At 42.1% G+C, this 19,144-nt stretch overlaps 1 protein-coding gene and 1 long non-coding RNA gene across 2 annotated transcripts; both read right to left on the bottom strand.

Annotated features, from left to right (window-relative positions):
- Window positions 1–258: 258 nt before the first annotated feature.
- LOC121786475 lies at window positions 259–2,320 on the bottom strand. The gene is made up of 2 exons (XR_006047199.1): window positions 2,187–2,320; window positions 259–442 (listed from the first exon to the last, which is right to left on the bottom strand). It is a non-coding gene; the product is annotated as an uncharacterized LOC121786475 (long non-coding RNA).
- A 14,900-nt stretch (window positions 2,321–17,220) lies between these two features.
- On the bottom strand, window positions 17,221–18,512 carry LOC121786032 (zinc finger protein CONSTANS-LIKE 3-like). Its single transcript, XM_042184542.1, has 2 exons — window positions 17,833–18,512; window positions 17,221–17,722 (listed from the first exon to the last, which is right to left on the bottom strand). Exons 1-2 carry the CDS (start codon window positions 18,238–18,240, stop codon window positions 17,480–17,482), a joined length of 651 nt encoding a protein of 216 aa, XP_042040476.1. The 5' UTR covers window positions 18,241–18,512; the 3' UTR covers window positions 17,221–17,479.
- Window positions 18,513–19,144: the final 632 nt, after the last annotated feature.

Genomic DNA, 19,144 nt, shown 5'->3' on the forward strand with positions numbered 1-19,144 from the left:
ACCCCTCACCTGCAATGGGGCGCCATATGGCGCGCCCTGTGCATTTTATTTTATTTGAATATTTAAATAACAAAAAATTGGGAAAAAACTTCATTTCATATATAAAAATTAATACATTACAATACGAATTAAAAAAATACGCAAACTCAACGACGGCGGTTACGGGCTCACACTTTATAACACCCCTTACCCGGTTGGTAACTCACCAAACAAGTGATGTCACGTTTCAGTATCAAAAACCCGTGCTGAAATTATTCCTTTTCTTTTTAGCTTAAAAGCACAATTAAATTCTATTACATTTGAAAACGTAACATTTATCCAGCGGAAGGTTGAAGATTAAACTATTACACAACATGCCACGTCTACTAATCCAAGTTGACCACCAGTGACTCGCCAAAGATGCAAAGCTGCGCAACACCACTGACATAATGTCGACTCTAACCTGCAGGGGAGAAAGAGGGGGAGCGAGCTCGAAAGCCCAGTAGCAATATCCAAACTACAGAATCCAACTCTCTCAGCTAAGACAATAGTAACTATAATAACTACATTATTTTCTTTTTAATCTTTTGCTTGTTTTCATTTCAATATCGCAGATTTCCAAAATTACTTACAAACTCATTATATCAAACTTATTTGTATTATTGTCATACAACTTTTCCATACATTCTTACTCATGTCTCTTCAGAGATTTCATTTTTAATGTCATTTCCTTATCATCTTGACTTATTATTACAATATATATATATTCCAAATCCTCATAATTTTCACACCAAAGCATACCTGTTCAGATACCCATATATATTCGTCATATCATTCTCGTTATATTTCTCTTACGGTCTCTTGATAACATATTCATATATTTATTTCTATAATACAACGTTTTCATTGTATCTTATAGCTTTGGTTTCTATAGATTTCACATATCATCATATATCATTTCGTATCACATTTTTCTCCTTTCACAATTTATTTTCATATACTATTCTTCCGTGTTAATTACCCCGAGCGGGGACCTTTCAACATAAAATATCATTTCCTCCGTGAGGACCGATCAACAATCATATCATACATCATATTTCACAAATCACATATCACAGATCACAGATTACAGATCCTTTATTCACAAGTCATCAGATATTATTATTATTTTTCCTTATCTTATCATATATCACATATTACAGATTACAGATCATTTATTCAGAAATCATCAGATATTATTTTATCTTATCTTATCATATATCGCAGATTACAGATTACCGATTATAGATCATTTATTCAGAAATCATCATATATTATTTTATCTTATATTATCACATATCACAGATTACAGATTACATATCATTTCTTCAGAAATCATCAGATATTATTTTATTTTATCTTATCATATAGCCCCAATATCTGCTTGGTTTCAGGCAGGGTACACGGACCAGATCAGAAACAGAATCAGATGCAGACGCGGATTTTGTCCTCGAGAGGACTCCGCACAGACCACCCATAGGGTGCAGACAGATAATCAGACCACCTATGAGGGTGCAGACAGATAATCAACCACCCATTAGGGTGCAGATCAGACAGATCAGATAGGGGCCCATCAGATAACAGACGATCCTCGCTTCGGTTATCCAGAAGACGAGTCATCACAGATAATGCAGCGCTGCTGTCCTATGGAATGCCAATTGTACCCAACACATATGACCAAGCAAATGGGACGTTTTATTTCATATTATTCTTTCAAATATCTTTTTCACATTTATTCTATTTCCAAATATCACTTCAGATAACTATTCTTATCGAATTCACAGACATTCTAAACTTTTAGTATATGTTTTTATAACCTTTACATACTATTCTCTTGTTTCATTTTATTCAGGCTCTACTTATCAGATAACTTCTTTTTCATATACATTCAGATAACTTTTCATAATCTATTCAGACATATTTCACATTATTCAGATCTTCATAATTTATTACATTTCATTGCATATCATATCCAATGTCTTTTACTCATATTTGTACCATTTTTCCGCAGATCATTCATATTAAAATGAATAAGTATCATAATAATCCACATATTAAATCATAAGCATATTTAAGCACATTATTTAATTAACATCTCACATATAATTACATTATAGCACACATCATCTCAACCAAAGGAATCAAAAACCATAGAGAGGATACGCTACCTCGCAGGCTTATGAATATAAGCCTATTTCACCTTCCTACCCTTCGCTATCTTCTAGGTCCATTTCTTTTGTGTCCAAAACACACTATAGGCTCTTTCGCTTGATTTCTTAACGTTTACGCGATTGGATCGATATTTCGATGAAAAATCGAACTTAGAAGTGCCATGAGACACTTCTTCAATCATGTCGTTCATGAGTTGCGCATGGTCTTGTTGGTTGCGCATTGAGGCCTGTCTAGCTAGAACCTCGTCGAAGCCCGACGTCAATCCTCTAGCGGGGGGCTTGGTCGCCGTGCTAGACGAGCTAGATGCACCGTCATCATCGTTCCACTCGGTGATGCTCCCACCTTCATGCTCGACTATCATGTTGTGCATGATAATGCACGCATACATGACGTCAGAGATGATTTCCTTGAACCAAAGACGAGTCGGCCCTCTCACAACGGCCCACTATGATCGGAGCACACCAAATGCCCGCTCGACATCCTTCCGCGCCGACTCCTGCTTTTACGCAAATAAAACCCTCTTCTCACCCATTGGGCAGCTGATCGTCTTCAGAAAAACAGGCCACCGTGGGTATATGCCATCGGCCAAGTAGTACCCCATGTGGTATCGACGCCTGTTGGCAGTGAACTTGATGGTCGGGTCGTTGCCGTTGCATTGGTCGGCGAAGAGGGTAGAGAAGTTGCGGACGTTGATGTCGTTGTTCGACCCGGCTACGCCGAAGTACGCATGCCAGATCCAGAGCCGATGGTCAGCGACGGCTTCGAGGATCAAAGTTGGGTAGCTACCCTGTATCCACTAGTGAATTGACCTCTCCACGCCGTCGGGCAATTCTTCCACTCCCAGTGCATACAGTCGATGCTCCCTAGCATCCCAGGAAAGTCGTGCGCCGTCTCGTGCATCTTCATCAGGCCCAGGCAATCAGGGCAGTCGGCTTGCGAAAATATGTGTCGTCGTAGGCCTCCACAACTCCCCTACAACATATCTTCAAGCACTCCCGGCCTGTTGTCTCCCCGACGTGGAGGTACTCGTCGAAAATGTCCGTCGTGGTGCCTATGCCAACTGACGGAGTGCAGCCGTGCACTTTTGCAACGGCGTAAGGCAGGGTCTGTCGATGCCGTCTTCCCGATACGTGAAGTATTCATCACGTGACGACAGCGTCCGGACAATGCTGAGAAATAGGTAACGCGGCATTCTAAACTGCCGGCGGAAAACGGTCGGTCCCCACCGTGGTTGATCGGCAAAATAGTCTTCAACTAGACGTTGGTGAGCTGCCGAGTTGTCTATATATATATAAAAAAATAGAATAAATTAAAAATATCTTAAAAGTTGTTGAGAGGTCTTGAATTTTAGCCCACACAACATAACCATAGCAGCCACATCAATTCACCTAAAACAATTTTCAACCACAAAGCAGTGGCCCAAATTTCATTTTTTACTCTCTTTTCGCTCCAATAATATTGGTCATATTTATTGTCATTGATGAAAGTAAGTACAATATTGTACAGGTAATATTTATTGAGAATTGAGATTGTAGCACTCGCCTACGTAGGAACAAGGGATACAACTGTACCCCAAAACCGGTAGTTAATACTATTATACTTAGAGATAAAATCATAATACAGTGGTAAAAAATGCAGTATTTATACTTGGAGGACTAGGTTTGACTCCTCACCGCCCTTTATTTTTTTCTTTAACTTCTTCCAAGACTTTGTATTCTCTTCATTCATTTCATTGCTAACAAGTAACAACTCTTAAAATTTTGTATTAATTCAATAAACATTGACATACTCTTGTCAAATTTAATTTAATTTTATTTCATTTATATTTAATATTTGATATTTACTTTGTCCTTAATAATTTATACAATTAACTTTTATATAATATAGTTTTAATAACAATGTATCTATGTATAATTCAATTTTTTTTAAATAGAGAGAATATTTAAAAGACGAGAAAATTTGTGAAAACAAACAAATAGAACTAGAAGGATTAGCTAAAATTTGAAACTTTAAATCGTTGTAATTATTTTTCGCACCCCCCATATAAAAAATCCTGGATACGCCACTGGATTGTAGTAAGGTGGGGGCACCAAGAATTTCTTAGACCACACCTTTTTTTCTCATAGCACAAAATTTCCATTTAAAAGTACCATAATTTTATTTTGAAATCTACAATGTTAATACACTAGTGTAATTTTTTGGCTCTATACAAACGTGAAAGAATGTGTGATTTTAGTTGGGGAACACGAAGTTGGCTTGAATCCAAATGCTTGTCATTTTTTGTGTAGAGAGTGTATAGTAAGATTTTAAATAATAAATAAATTCACAAACAATACACTATCCATATTAAATAAAAAGAAAAGAGAAAATTCAGATGCGCTTATTAGTACCCTCCATCCCTCAATAAATGTCCATTTTGGCTCCGACGAAGATTTTAAGAAATGTAAATGAAAATGAGTTATATATTAGTTTTATAATAAAATATGAGTGTAATGAGTTAGTGAAATGTGAAGCTTACTTACCATTTATAGTAAAAAATTGTAAATGAAGAATTAATAAGAGATGGAGGCCGGAGGGAGTATTTTCTAGCCAAAAAAGAATTCCAATTATAGAACCTCCAAAAAAATATAGGGGAAATGAAATAAAATTTCAGTAACCGATTTTCTAGTAATATTTCCTTAGATCGCGAATTATAGTATATAATAAATCACTTAATAAGGGTGTTGATATAGTTTGTAAAAAAAGGTTACTACTATTGTGTAAGGATATCAATGCTTCAAATACTATTCTAGTCTCTCGACATCATGCTTACTAATTGAATTATGATGGATCCGCGAATTTCTGATGTTAGTAAATGCTGGTAGAGAATAAAGACTATGACACAAAGAATTTACGTGGTTCGATTTACTGAAGTAAATCTACGTCCACGGGAAGAAGGGAGGGCAAGATTGTATTGCTTGATCTGGGATTACAGCTTACAACACAGACTTGCTATATGATATTTTATCTCTAGAGAGCTTAAACCTTGTCTATCAGATCTAAGTTCTATTTATATATTGAACGAAGATCGTGGCTTGCATCACCACCCTAAGTCGTGGATGTCGTGTAGGTCATGGCCTAAGATCGTGGATGTAGCGTAGGTCATGGCCTACGATCGTGGCCTGAGTTGACACCACGTGGCAGTGGGTGTGTTGGAAGTTGTGGAAATCCTGTATGGGTCCACTAACTCCTTGTTCGGTCGAATACTGAGACCGAACTGCTTTGGTTGCCGATCTGAGAGTAGAGCTTGATGCCGACCTGAGAGCAGAGCTTGATTGGTTGGCTTTTACCGAGCTGTAGGCTGAGGCCGAACTCTTTGGTAATGCCGAACTCATACTCTTCCTTGGGCTTTGGGCTGATGGGCCGTCGTTGCTGTTGGGCTTGTTTAGTACGCACCCCATCACTACCCCCCCCGAAGGGCGAAGTGAATCACTTCGGCGAAGTGAGTCACTTCGGCATTCTGGATAAAGGCAAGGGGGAGGCTGATGTCAGGGGACGTGCCTTGCACGTGACTGCATTAAATGCGACAGTAAAATCCGGCCGTTGAATCCTGAAAAGGTGGGATTCGAAACGGTGCGACGATTTTGAAATCTTCGCCGAATCTGATAAATACCTTCTTTCTTCATCATTGAAGCACTTTTGCGACTGCTTCTTCTGCACTCTCTCTTTTTTGCGAAAATTCTCTCTCCGCTTTCAAGAATTTCTTCAGACTTTCTTCACCTTCAAAAAGTAAGAAAAATGTCTTCTTCTTCTTCTTCGGAGTCGGGTAGCGGTAGGAGAGGCGGTAAGGGGTCTTCTGGCCGGAAAGAGTCCGGGGAGAAGACCGTAGAGTATTTCCATAGTATTTTGAGTAAGGATACTGTGATATCCCTACCCGAAAAATACTTTTTCCTGGGGGGAAGGCGGTGGTACCTGACGGTGATCATAGGGCTGACTCCCCGCCGGAGGGTTACGCCACCGTGTACGAGGCCTGCTTAGAATGCGGGCTTCGTTTCCCCCTCCCTTCTGCCTTTATAGATTTACTAGATTTTTTTCAGCTTCCTTTAGGCCAGGTGACTCCGAACTCTTGGAGGCACTTGTCGGCCTTCGCTGCCGAACTCCGTAAGTTAGGAAGAGATTTGTCTTTGAAGGCGATCCTTAAATTCTTTCAATTTAAGAGGAAGGGGTCTTGGTTTTACTTGATCCCTGTACAGCCCTTTAGGGCCTTTTGTAAAACGAAGTGGCCGAAGTGGCAAAACCGCTTCTTCTACTATGATAGGACCGCGGCTCCTAGTTTTCCTTGGAGAGGGCCGAAGTCCGTTATCCGTCATCCTCGGCCTGAACCGTTGGACGAGCTCGATGGCGAGCTCAACAAGATTCCCATAGTTAGGAAACAATACACGGAGTCTGAGCTCGTCAAGGGCGACGTCGTGTTCGACATCTCGTCTTCGGACGAAGAGGCCGAGGGTGAGGATTTCTCTTTATCTTTATGCTCTACTGCTTTAACGAAGAAAATCTGACTTTGTTGTTTTTTTTTGTTTTTTGACAGTGAACTTGCTGAATAAGGCTATCCGAAAGTCCTCCGAGCTTGTGGAGCCGGAGAGGCAGAGAGCCCCTCGCTCGGCGTCTGAAGCCGAGAAGAATCCGAAGAGGCAAAAAACCTCTTCTTCGGATCCGAAAGAGCCGGAGCCGTGTTCGGCTAAAGGGAAGGGGAAATTTCATGAGTCCCCAAGAGTGCCGGGGAAAGACCTGGTCATCTCCGAGGTGGTTGCAGACATCCCGGAACACGTCCCTGAGCCTTTTCAATGGCCGACGAATTTTGTGGAGGTAAGCTTTCTGACTTGGCTTCTTTTCCCCATTTTTTGATGGCCATTCTGTTGAGTTTTTTCCTTGTTCATCTTCAGAGAGCCAAGCTCGTCTCCGTGGAGCTCTCCAAAGCATCCCACGACTACGAGGAGATGCAGAAGAAGTTGCATCTTGCTCGTAGTCTGGCCGAACAGGCTGAGGCCAAATTTGAGAGGGCCCGAGCTGCTAGGATCTCGGCTCAGGATGAAGCCCGGTCAGCCAAAAACCAGCTCATCATCCTGCAAGAGCAGACGAAGCACCGGGAGGCTCAGAAGGAGGCTGCCGCCGTGGCTGCCCAGGGGGAAGCTCTCCGTGTTTACACGGAGAAACTCTTTTTGAGCGGCCAGTTCTCGGCCTTTGTCGGTAGTCTGGTAAGGCTAATTACCGATAAGGGCGAGCAGGGGGCCGACGTCGTGCTGCCTCTGTACAGCCGAGAGATAGCAGCTCGGCTTCAGAATCTGCCGCTCCTTGAGGAGCTCGCTTCATCCTCGGTCCTGCTTTCTGCAGACCGAGTCCGGAGTTGTCGAGCTGATCGGGACGAGAACCTGGAGGCTATCTTTGCCTCCGTGGGACCCGTTTCACCCGCTTCGACTTACAACGGAGAGGGTGAGGCCGAGCCGCTGGAGCAGGAGGCCGAAGTCGAGCGGGCCGGGCATCCGGAGAAGGAACCCGATCAGGAGGCGGAGGCGAGGCCGGCAGGATGCGAGGCCGAGGCTGAGGTAGCTCAGGAGAAAGAAGCTGAACCAGGCCGAGGAGCCGGAGACGAAGCTGGCGGAGTATGATTTCGTCTCCCTTCTCTTAGTCTAGTTTCTTACTTGTAAAATGGCCTTGAAGCCCTCCTAGTGTAAAAAATTTTCCTTGTGAATGAAAAATTCTCTACACTTGTCTTCGTATAGCTTTTCGTACTCGCCTTTATTCCTGTTGTATTTTACTATCTGCTCGGTACAGCTGCCGAACTAATATAGCTGCTTTGTACTCAAGGAGATGGAGATACTTCACTGGAAACGGCTGTACTCTTCGGCTTTAGACGAAGCTGAGAAAAGAGCTATAGCCGATCAGACGAAGAATGACGAGCTTTTGGCTCGTTTAGTGAAGCTGGAGGCCGATAATAAGGACTTAGAGTCCGATAAGAAGGATCTGGAGGCCGAGCTGAATACGACCATTGCTGAGAGGACTGCGTACGAGGATTACATCCGTGTGCGCGGGGGAGTGACCATATCAGATGTTCAGAGTCGAGTTGACGAACTGTGGGAGGAATATCATGTACTCCGGAGGAACAATGCGCTGGAGAGCTCGGCTTGCCAACAAGTTGTGAAATCATTACGGCGCTGGGCTTCTCGGTACGACATCATTCTTTCCCGGCGTCCCTCAATCGAGAGATTCCTTAGGCATTTCCCGCCAACAGATGCTCGCACTCCAGATCAAGCCTCTGGTTCCCTTGTTCAAAATCCTACTCCAAGTCAACAACGAACTCCGGAACAGCCGGAAACGTCAAGACGAGAACGGGCTCAGGAGCAACCGGAATCGTCAAGACAGGGACGGACTGAAATTCGCCGAGGAGTTGTGACTATGAGCGAGCAAGATCAGCAGATGCTTATTGCAGAGACTCTTCATCGCCGAGGGGTTAGAGCTTCTGGGGCTCGCGGAAGAGGTGTTGGGTCGAGGATAGCATCTCGTCGACCTGCTTATTCTTCATCTGCTCGGAACAACCGAACTCGGCTTCCAGAGGATTTTGCAGATAGGTGGCTTAACTTTAGCAACCGAGGACAGTAGAATAGTCCTTTGTAATGGCGTAATGCCTTCTCGTAGGGGAGCTGAATTGTCTGCCGAACGAGATTTAATAAATGAAATTTTTTCCTTTCGCTTTTATCACTGCTTACTTACAGCTCTGCGAAACAATTTCATCGTGCTCGTCATCGGTCTTATGAAGTGAGCTTCTTTGATCGGACTCGTATTTGGACTTTGAAGTAAGCTTCTTTGACCGGACTCGTCTTTGATCTTATGAAGGAAACTTCTTTGACCGGACTTGGTTTGTGTTCTAATTTGGCGATTTTTGTCGCCGGGATCGAACTTTCCCTTGTCCTAATTCGGTGAGTTTTATCGCGTGGATCGGACTTTCCCAGTTAACCGAAGTGGTCTTATGCAGTAAACCTCTTTGACTAGACATGGTCGTCCTCGGTCTTATGAGGTAAACTTCTTTGACCGAACTTGGTCGTCCTAATTCGGCGAGGTTTATCGCGTGGATCGGACTTTCCCTTATTGCAGTTCGTTTCAGACGAAGTGCTTGTTAAGCTGAATTGTGGTCTTGTATCCTCCTTGGAAGCTTGGACTCACAGTCGTTGGCTTGTTGCAGTTCGTTTCAGACGGACTGCTTGTTAAGCTGAATTGTGGTCTTGTATCATCCTTAGAAGCTTGGACTCACAATAGTCTTTAATAATCGATCTAAAAAGGGGATCAGTCTTTTAAAGAACGATATACCTTGGTACCATTTGTAAGAGACGACAAGCACATAGAGACAAAACACATAGAGAAAAAATGAAAAAGATGAAAGAAAAAAAACTTTAAACTTTTTTTTTTTTTTTAAAAAACGACAAGTAAAAGGTACAAGTAAGAAACAAACAAATAAAAACATATACCCCTATGACCGAACTAGACACGAGACGGACTGACCGGACTTTTGTCTCTTACAAGTGGAACTTCTTGAGGTTGGAGACGTGCCATGTTCGGGGTACTTGTTCTCCTGACATGTGAGTCAATTTATAAGACCCTTTGCCGAGGACTTCTGACACCCGATATGGACCCTCCCATGTGGGTTCGAGTTTGCCCAGCTTTTCTGCTCGGCTTACTTCGTTGTTTCTCAAGACGAGATCTCCCACTTGAAATTGAAGCTTTTTCACCCTTTGGTTATAATACCGGGCTACTTGCTCCTTATACTTGGCTGCTTTTATGCACGCCAATTCTCTTCTTTCTTCGGCGAGATCTAGTTCTGCTCTCAGTCCGTCGTCATTCATTTCTGAGGAGAAATTTAGAGTTCGGGGACTGGGTACGCCGATCTCCACCGGAATTACGGCTTCAGTGCCGTACACCAGACTATACGGAGTTTCACCGTTGGAGGTTTTGGGTGTAGTTCGGTAGGACCATAGGACTTGAGGGAGATTTTCTACCCATTGTCCTTTGGCTTGTTCTAACCGAGCTTTTAACCCTTTCACCAGAATCCGGTTCGTTACTTCCGTTTGTCCGTTTGCTTGGGGATGGGAGACCGAAGTGAACCGCTGTTGAATGTTCAGCTCTTGGCACCAATTCTTGAACGTCTTGTCGGTGAACTGAGTCCCATTATCCGAGATGAGGATGTGGGGTATGCCAAATCGGCACACTATGTTCTTCCAGACGAAGTCCAATGCCTTTGAGCTCGTTATCGTAGCTAATGGTTCAGCCTCCACCCACTTCGTGAAGTAGTCCACGGCAACGATAAGGAATTTCATTTGCCGAGGAGCTTGAGGAAGTGGTCCCACTATGTCTATGCCCCATTGCATGAAAGGCCAAGGGCTTTGCATAGTGTATAGATCGGTCTGCGGCATCCTTGGGACATTTGCATGAATTTGGCACTTCGTACACTTCTTGACGAGCTGCACTGCCTCTTGTACCATGGTTGGCCAATAATATCCCCATCTCAGAACTTTTTTAGCTAAAGCTCTGGCTCCGATGTGGCTACCGCACGATCATTCATGAACTTCTCTGAGGATGTAGTCCGTCTCTTCTGGTCCTACGCACCGCAATAACGGCTGGAGGTAAGACTTTCTAAAGAGGACTCCTTCATGAAGTTCGTACCGAAGTGCTCGGCACGTGATCTTCCGAGCTTCTCTCTTATCCTCGGGCAATTGTCCTTGATCCAGATACTGCAAGATCGGCGTCATCCAGTTCGGCGAGCTGGATACTGAATGTACCTCGGCTTCATCAATGCTTCGATGCATTAATTCTTCCGCCTTTGAGCTCGGATCTGAGGCCAACTTACTTAAGGTATCTGCTCGGCTATTTTCCGCTCTGGGAATGCGGATTATCCGAAAATAGGAGAAACTTCGGCTGATGCTTTGCGCTTTGTCCAAATACTTCTTCATTCTCTCGTCACGAGCTTCACTTGTACCCAACATGTGATTTACTATGACTTGTGAATCACAATGGACTTTGAGAGATTTGACGAGCAGACTTTGCGCTAACTGGAGTCCGGCCAGGAGGGCTTCGTACTCGGCTTCATTATTAGTAGTGGGGAATAGGAACCGAAGTGAGTAGGTTACCTCGTGTCCGTCGGGAGCGACAAGTAAAATACCAGCTCCACTTCCCATCTTGTTTGAAGCTCCATCTACGAATCCGCTCCAGCAGTCCGGCGGCTCTACTTCGGATTCCAAGGGCTGTGCTAGTTCGGCATTGGCAGAATTCTTCTGTTCGGCAATAACAGGAATTGCTTGATCGAACTTTGCTTCTGCAAGAAAATCTGCCAAGGCTTGTCCCTTGATGGCTTTCCGAGGTAGATATTCAATTGTGTGCTCTCCCAACTCTATAGCCCACTTGGCGATTCTGCCTGATGCTTCTGGTTTGGTCAACACTTGCCGAAGTGGCAGATCAGTTAAGACGCATACCTTGTGAGCATAGAAGTATGGCCGCAGTCTCCTTGCTGCATTTACTAATGCCAGAGCAATCTTTTCCAGAGGTTGATACCTGGTTTCTGGACCTCTTAATGCTCGGCTTGTAAAATAGATGGGAAGCTGCTTTAGGCCTTCTTCTCGTACAAGCACCGCGCTGATGGTTTGATCCGATGCCGCTAAGTATAAGAATATTACTTCGGCTTCGGTTGGAGCAGAGAGAATAGGAAGCTCGGCTAGATAACTTTTGAGCTCGTCAAAGGCCTTTTTCTGCTCGGCTCCCCACTCGAACTTTGGTGCCTTTTTCAACACCTTGAAGAACGGCAGTTGCTTTTCGGCTGCTTGGGAAAGGAATCGATTCAGTGCGGCTAGACATCCGGTTAGCCTTTGCACGTCATGTATGGACTTCGGCATTGCCATGTTCTGAACGACTTGAACTTTTGAGGGGTTTGCCTTGAGTCCGTCCTTTGAAACCCAACAACCCAGAAACTTTCCCGAATCTACCAAAAAGGTACACTTTTGGGGATTAAGTTTGAGGTTGGCTTTCTTGAGCACGTTGAGAGTGGACTTGAGGTTGTGCTCGTACTCCGAAGTGCTTTTGCTTTTGACGACTATATCGTCAACATACACTTCGACCTCCTTTCCAATCAGGTGCCGAAAAAGCTTGTCTACCATCCTTTGATAAGTGGCTCCGGCATTCTTTAAACCGAATGACATCTTTTTATAAGCGAAAATGCCGAAATCAGTAATGAAGGCCGTTTTTGAAGCGTCAATCTCATCCATTAAAACTTGATGGTATCCTTTGTATAGATCAAGAAAACAAAAAATTTCAAAGCCTATCAAAGCTTCTACTTTTTTATCTATGTTCGGAAGGGGATAGCAATCTTTGGGACAGTGCTTATTTAGATCGGTGAAATCTATGCACATCCGCCATCCTCCTTCCTTGTTCTTGATCATGACAGGATTGGCAACGACGGCCCATCAAATTATTTTATTATTTATATTAGGAAGATATTGAAAGGATGTAACGCCAATCATCATCATAATTTATTTGAGCCTGAAGAATGTGTGGTGTATGCATAAAAACAATAAAGTTTTTCTTTTAATCCAAGTCCAATTAGGTCCCATATCCATAATCCCATAAAGTTAATTAACTAAAATCTATTTTTAAAATAAGCAATGAATAAAAGAAAGACAAATTAAAGAACCACTATACATAAAATCCCCTAAAATTTGACAAGTCTAATCTAATTGGATCTATATATATTAAAATAATGAAGATATTTACGAATAAAATACTCCCTCCGTCCCGCACTACTTGCACTTATTTCCTTTCTGGGCGTCCCAAGTTATTTGCACTCTTTCCATTTTTAGTAACAATTTATACCTACAGCAGTAATTGTTGACTTTGTCTATCACTCATTCCTTAATCTCCGTGCCCAAAAGGAAATGTGCGAGTAGTGCGAGACGGAGGGAGTATATTATTATTTGTAACTGGAGATGTGGCATGAGCGATTAATGGTCATAATTAAGTCGTACACTACACATCTTAATTAAAAAATTATAAGCCGACATTTAAGTCATACAGCTAGACATACGATCAACTCGATCACAAAATAATAATATAAAATAAAAAAGTCGATTCTTCAACAGTTGCAGAAAAAGTTTAAGCCACTAGAATTAGAAGTAATCGCCAGCCATAATTTGGTGATTAAATTAATTTAAAGTTGAGATATAGCTTTCGTTAGTCAAATTAGCTAATCGCAATCTAGATATTTTTCAAGGAAAATATTTAAAAATGAAGCTAGTATCATAGGATGTATCAAAATTATAATAATAAAGCTTAGTAGAATATGTGATTTCAATTCAAGGGGAGAATTGGTGGCTGTCAGCTGCAGTCGTTTTTTGAATATTACAGTAATAATAATTTATAAATAAGCTTAATTATGATATTATGAAAAGCATTAATCTATATTTTTGACCGTAAGCTGTCGTTTTAAACTTTTAGTCACATCATTTATGTTTTTAGCTACTACTATTACTTATTACTATTATTTCTAAATTCAAAATACGAGTATGAAACAATGAGAGATTTGATTTTGGTTTTTTTAATAGAGAGATATTATTAGTATAGTACTATAGTTTTTACACAAATATATATCGGACGTTATTCATGTTGGTTGGTACAAACTTGTCTTGGGTATGAATGTGACATTATGTGTTTTTTTTTCTTTCAAACACGTTTACTAGTTTTTTTTTTATGAAAATACTCCCTCCGTTTCTTCATAGTTGATGCAAAACTTTTCGGCACAGAGTTTAAGAAAATGATGTTGAATGTGTTAAATAAATAGATAAAAAATTAAGAGATGGAAAAAAGTAGAGAGAATAAAGTAAGAGAGAGTAAAGTAAAAAAGATAAAAAAGTAGGGAAATGACTCAACTATGAGGAAACTTTCTAAAATGGAAAAATTACTCAACTATATAGAAACGGAGGGAGTAAGGGCATCAGCAGTGGGGCGCCCTAAGGCGCGTCACGTCATCAGTTTTATCCTCCTACCTCCCCACCTGCAGGGGGGCGCCCTAAGGCGCGCCCTATGGCGCGCCACATCATCATTTTTTTAATATTTACAAAATCCATACGAATTTAAAAAAACTTAATAAATTAAAATACGAATTTCAAAAACTTCATTTCATTTAATAAAAATTAATACATTACAATGCGAATTAAAAAAACGCAAACTCAGCGACGGCGGTTACGATCCCACACTTCTTCAATCATGTCGCTCATGAGCTGCGCATGATCCTGTTGGTTGCGTATTGAGGCATGTCTAGATAGAACCTCATTGAAGCCTAACGGTAACCCTATATCGGGTGTCTCGGTCGACGTGCTGGACGAGCTAGATGCACGGTCATCTTCATTCCAATCGGTGATGCTTTCGCCTTCATTCTCGACTATCATGTTGTGCATGATTATGCACGCATATATGACATCGGCGATGACTTCCTTGTACCAGGAACGAGCCGGCCCTTTCACAATTGCCCACCGTGATTGGAGCACACCAAATGCCCGCTCGACATCCTTCCGCGCCGACTCCTGCTTTTGCGCAAATAAAACCCTCTTCTCACCAATTGGGCAGCTGACCGTCTTTAGGAAAACTGGCCACCGTGGGTAGATGCCATCGGCCAAGTAGTACCCCATATGGTATTGGCGTCTGTTGGCAGCGAACTCGATGGCCGGGCCGTTGCCGTTACATTGCTCGGTAAAGAGGGTGGACGAGTTGAGGACGTTAATGTCGTTGTTCGACCCGGCTACGCCGAAGTAAGCATGCCAGATCCAGAGTCGATGGTCAGCGACGGCTTCGAGGATCATCGTCGGGTGGCTGCCCTTGTATCCACTTGTGAATTAGCCTCTCCACGCCGTCGGACAATTCTTCCACTGCCAGTGCATGCAGTCGATGCTCCCGAGCATCCTAGGAAACCCGTGCGCCGTCTCGTGCATCTGCATCAGACCCTGGCAATCAGTGGCAGTCGGCTTGCGCAAATATGTGTCGCCATAGGCCTCTACTATCCCCCGACAAAAGCGCTTCAGACACTCGCGGCCTGTAGAATCCCCGCAGTGGAGGTACTTGTCAAAAAGGTCCGCCGTGGTGCCGTATGCCAACTGACGAATAGCAGTCGTGCACTTTTGCAATGGTGTAAGGCCGGGTTTGCCGATGCCGTCCTCCCGAAACGTGAAGTATTCATCACGTGAAGACAATGTCAGAACAATGTTGAGAAAAAGGTACCGTGACATTCTAAACCGGCGACGGAAAACAGTCGGGCCACATCGTGGTTGATCGGCAAAATAGTCTTCAACCAGACGTCTGTGAGCTTCCGGGTGGTCGCGTCGGACATACGTCCTATGTCGAATAGGCCTATGGACTTGCTCAGTCGCCGCTGGCGCCGCATCCTCCTCGCGCTGCATTGCCGCATAGCATGCCGCCATGGCCTCTTCAACGGCTGCATCTAATGCTTCTGACGTCTAACTACCGGACTCAGACGAACTAGAACTATTGGTGTCATCGCCGAGATTCATTTTGGTTGGATGTTGAGAGAGAATATGTAAAGAGATAGTCGATATGTTCGTATGTACAAATGAATGAGAAACGAGATTTAAATAGAAAATAAAAAACGCGTGCCATCGTCCGCGTAGCCTATAGTGGGGCGGACGATGGCGCGGACGATGGACATCATCCACGCTATACTCCGCGCCCTTAGTATAGGGCGCGACGATCGTCCGCGGCCTATGTCACGCACCCGCAATGGGGCGGACGATGCGCGCCATCGGGCGTGCCATCGTCCGCCCCATTGCGGATGGCCTAATATTTATACCGATTAAGTAAGTGAGCATAGTCGTGTTGCTATACTTGCATCCGTTTTTATAAGACTAATTCTCATTCAAACCGTCAGCACACTAAGCGATAGAACATTGATCAAATAGTTTGCTTAATATTTCCATTCACATGATTTCCATTTATCATTAAAAAAACATGCATCAATATAACTTAAAAAATTATAGTAGTATTCCCTCGTCCCAAGTTACTTGAGCCGTATTCCTTTTTGGGTTGTCCTAAGTTACTTGAGTCATTTCTCTTTTTAGCTAATCACACCTACTTTATTCTTTCTTTTACTTTACTTTCTCTCATCTCTCTTACTTTATTCTCTCTTTTACTTTATTTAACTCATTAAACACAACTTTCTTAAATCCCGTGACGATTTATTCTCTTTTACTTTATTTAACTCATTAAACACAACTTTTTTAAATCCCGTGACGAAAAGAAACGCCTCAAGTAACATGGACGGAGGGAGTAGTATTATTATACTTATGGAACAAATCGTGTGAATTTTAAACTGACATAACTAATAAGCAAATTCAATTGTCAAGCTAAAACTTCATCCCGTTGTTTCATATTTTGTCATAAAGTTGATTATTATTTATAGTTCGGATATTCGATATTGTTCAAATTTGATTACGATTGGGAGTAGTATATATTTGTTCAATTGTGCTTGTAGTTAGGGAGTAGTTCAAAAGTAAAATATAATGACAGAAATAAATGTTATACAACTATTATTGCTCTTGTACTACTTAACATAATTATTCATGTCATAAGAAAAGAAACCTCCACCTACTATCCATAATCACATACTTCTTTCGTCTCATGTTACATGTGTCCCATGTTACTTGCACTATTGCTTTTCGGCTCGTCACAAACTCCTTAAACTATTTATAATTTAAGTTAAAATTAATATATTTAATTAATATGTTAATTTAAGTTAAGAGCTCTTAAGTGGTGTCTCATTACACTTAAAATTCTAATTTAATTAGACTAAAAAATCAATCCCAAATTTACGGCCTAGAATGAAAAAAATGAAAAGTGAAAAAAATGAAAAGTGTGTAGGACGGAGGGAGTAACAAATATCTCACCTTTTTTTACGTAGTATAATGCGAGTACTTAATTTATTGAGAATATTTGCGTATAAATAGATGCATATAACCAACAAATTTGTATATTCAATGATTCACAAACACCAAATTACAAACAACTAATATACAAAATTAAAAGTGGATTCCGAAAATCAAACTCTAAGTTTATAATTTTGAAAAGAAAAAGGAAATATTAACCCTAACCCTAATCATGATATTAACCCCAAATCACAATCCAAACCCAATCGAAATCTCAAATCTAAATAATTCAGCTATTTTTTGTCAGTAATCCAAATCTCAACGGCTAAAATCAACGCCTAGAAATTTCAGATCGACGGTCCCAAATAATCGCAGAAATATTCAGCCATTTCCTGACCTGAACCCGTTTCTTCCCGGTGAAGTCGCCGTAGCGAATCCAAAATCTCCGATCCAAACACATTAACCCGACCCGAATCCGCTGCACGAACTGTTTGAAGCGGTGGCGGTTTACTTCTAGATGCCGCTTCCTCCGCCGCATAAGGCGGAGGAGCACGGATATTTATACGAGACGGCTCGCATCTCCGATCTGCCTGCCGTCATCACAATGGATCGAATCACAGTTCACTCACGAGAACATAAATTAAATTTCCCGAATCTGATTCCTCAAAAGCTGAAAAAAGCAAAATCAAAAAGAGCAAACCTCATTTCGCAACAGCTTACGCGAAACGACGACGTCTTCGCTGTCAACCGACTCATCGCCGCTGGAGGAGCTCTCAGCCGGCGGCGGAGGCGTCGACCACGGAACGACCTGATTCTCCTCCTCCTCAGCTTCCTGCTCCTCCTCCGCCTCCGATTCTCCGCCGCCGCTGTTTTCGCAGCGCTCCTGGCCGGCGCATTGTTCGCAGACGGAGACGGTGGGGGCGAGCTTGCCGCCGGAGGCCGTCCACGGCGTCGGCGACTGGCAGACGTCGCAGAGAAGGCTCCTCGAATGGCGCGCGACGAGGAAGTTGGCGGAGTGCACGGCGGCGTCGCAGTTCCAGCACAATCTCGCCCGATCCGAGGCGCAGTACATCCGCGCCTTCGCTTTGCAGAGCTCACATCTTCTCATCGTTAATTTCGATTTCTAGGGGGGGGGGGGAACGCACCGATTTTATGATTTAGAGATTTTGGCGTGAGATAGAGATATAGAGAGGAAATAGGAATATGATTCGAGATATACCAGGGAGATAGGGAGAAAAGGGAAAAGGAATTTCCGGTTGCGGAGAGATGAGAGAGAAAGTGGTAACTGATGTGTGTGTGAGAGAGAGAAGAGGAAGAAGGTGTGGGAAGAAGAGGAAGAAGAAACCGTTCTTTATTGGTTGAAGGAAATTATATCATGATCTTTATTTTCACTCCATTTTTTGAGAATATAATATTCGAGCCTTATGTTTTCTGTCCAAGAGTTTATTTAATTTTAAAAAATTTGTGATATTCAAGTATTTAATTCCTATACAATGTGGGATTCAATTACTCCGTACTATAATTTGATTCGAATACAATGAATGTATTTCATCTCGAAAAATTATCCAAACACATTTTTACCTTTTAATTTCAATTTATTTGCTATTATAAAAAATATTCGCTCCCTGTCCACGAAAAATAATACCATTTTTTCATTTTAAAATGTGTCTATCTAAAAATACAAAATTTCTCTTTCATAATTTACCCACTTTTCTCATCCCTCGTATTCTCTCTGTTTCGCAGTAGTAGAGTTATTTTGCTATTTAATTTTCTAGCAAAAGTCAAAACATTTCTTCTATCTTATACTCTCTCTTATTTTATTATCTCTCCATCTCAACTTTTTTCATTTCTTACTTTATTCTTGCTAACATAACTCACTTAAAACAATTTTTCTTAAATCATTTATTGAAAAGAAACGCCTCTACATTGCTATAGAATGGAAGGAGTACTTTGTTTACTTTTCTCTCCATCTCTCTTACTTTATTTACTTTTTCATATTCTCTTTTAATTTA

Source organism: Salvia splendens, chromosome 22, assembly GCF_004379255.2.
Source record: "Salvia splendens isolate huo1 chromosome 22, SspV2, whole genome shotgun sequence".
Classification (NCBI taxonomy): domain Eukaryota; kingdom Viridiplantae; phylum Streptophyta; class Magnoliopsida; order Lamiales; family Lamiaceae; genus Salvia; species Salvia splendens.

Bases quoted from the DNA above. Each gene is read 5' to 3' on its own strand.
- LOC121786032 (XM_042184542.1), bottom strand. From the start codon at position 18,240: ATGAGAAGATGTGAGCTCTGCAAAGCGAAGGCGCGGATGTACTGCGCC. The intron at 17,723-17,832 runs GTTTGCTCTTTT...TGATGACGGCAG, and splicing joins GTAAGCTGTTGCGAAATGAG to GCAGATCGGAGATGCGAGCC.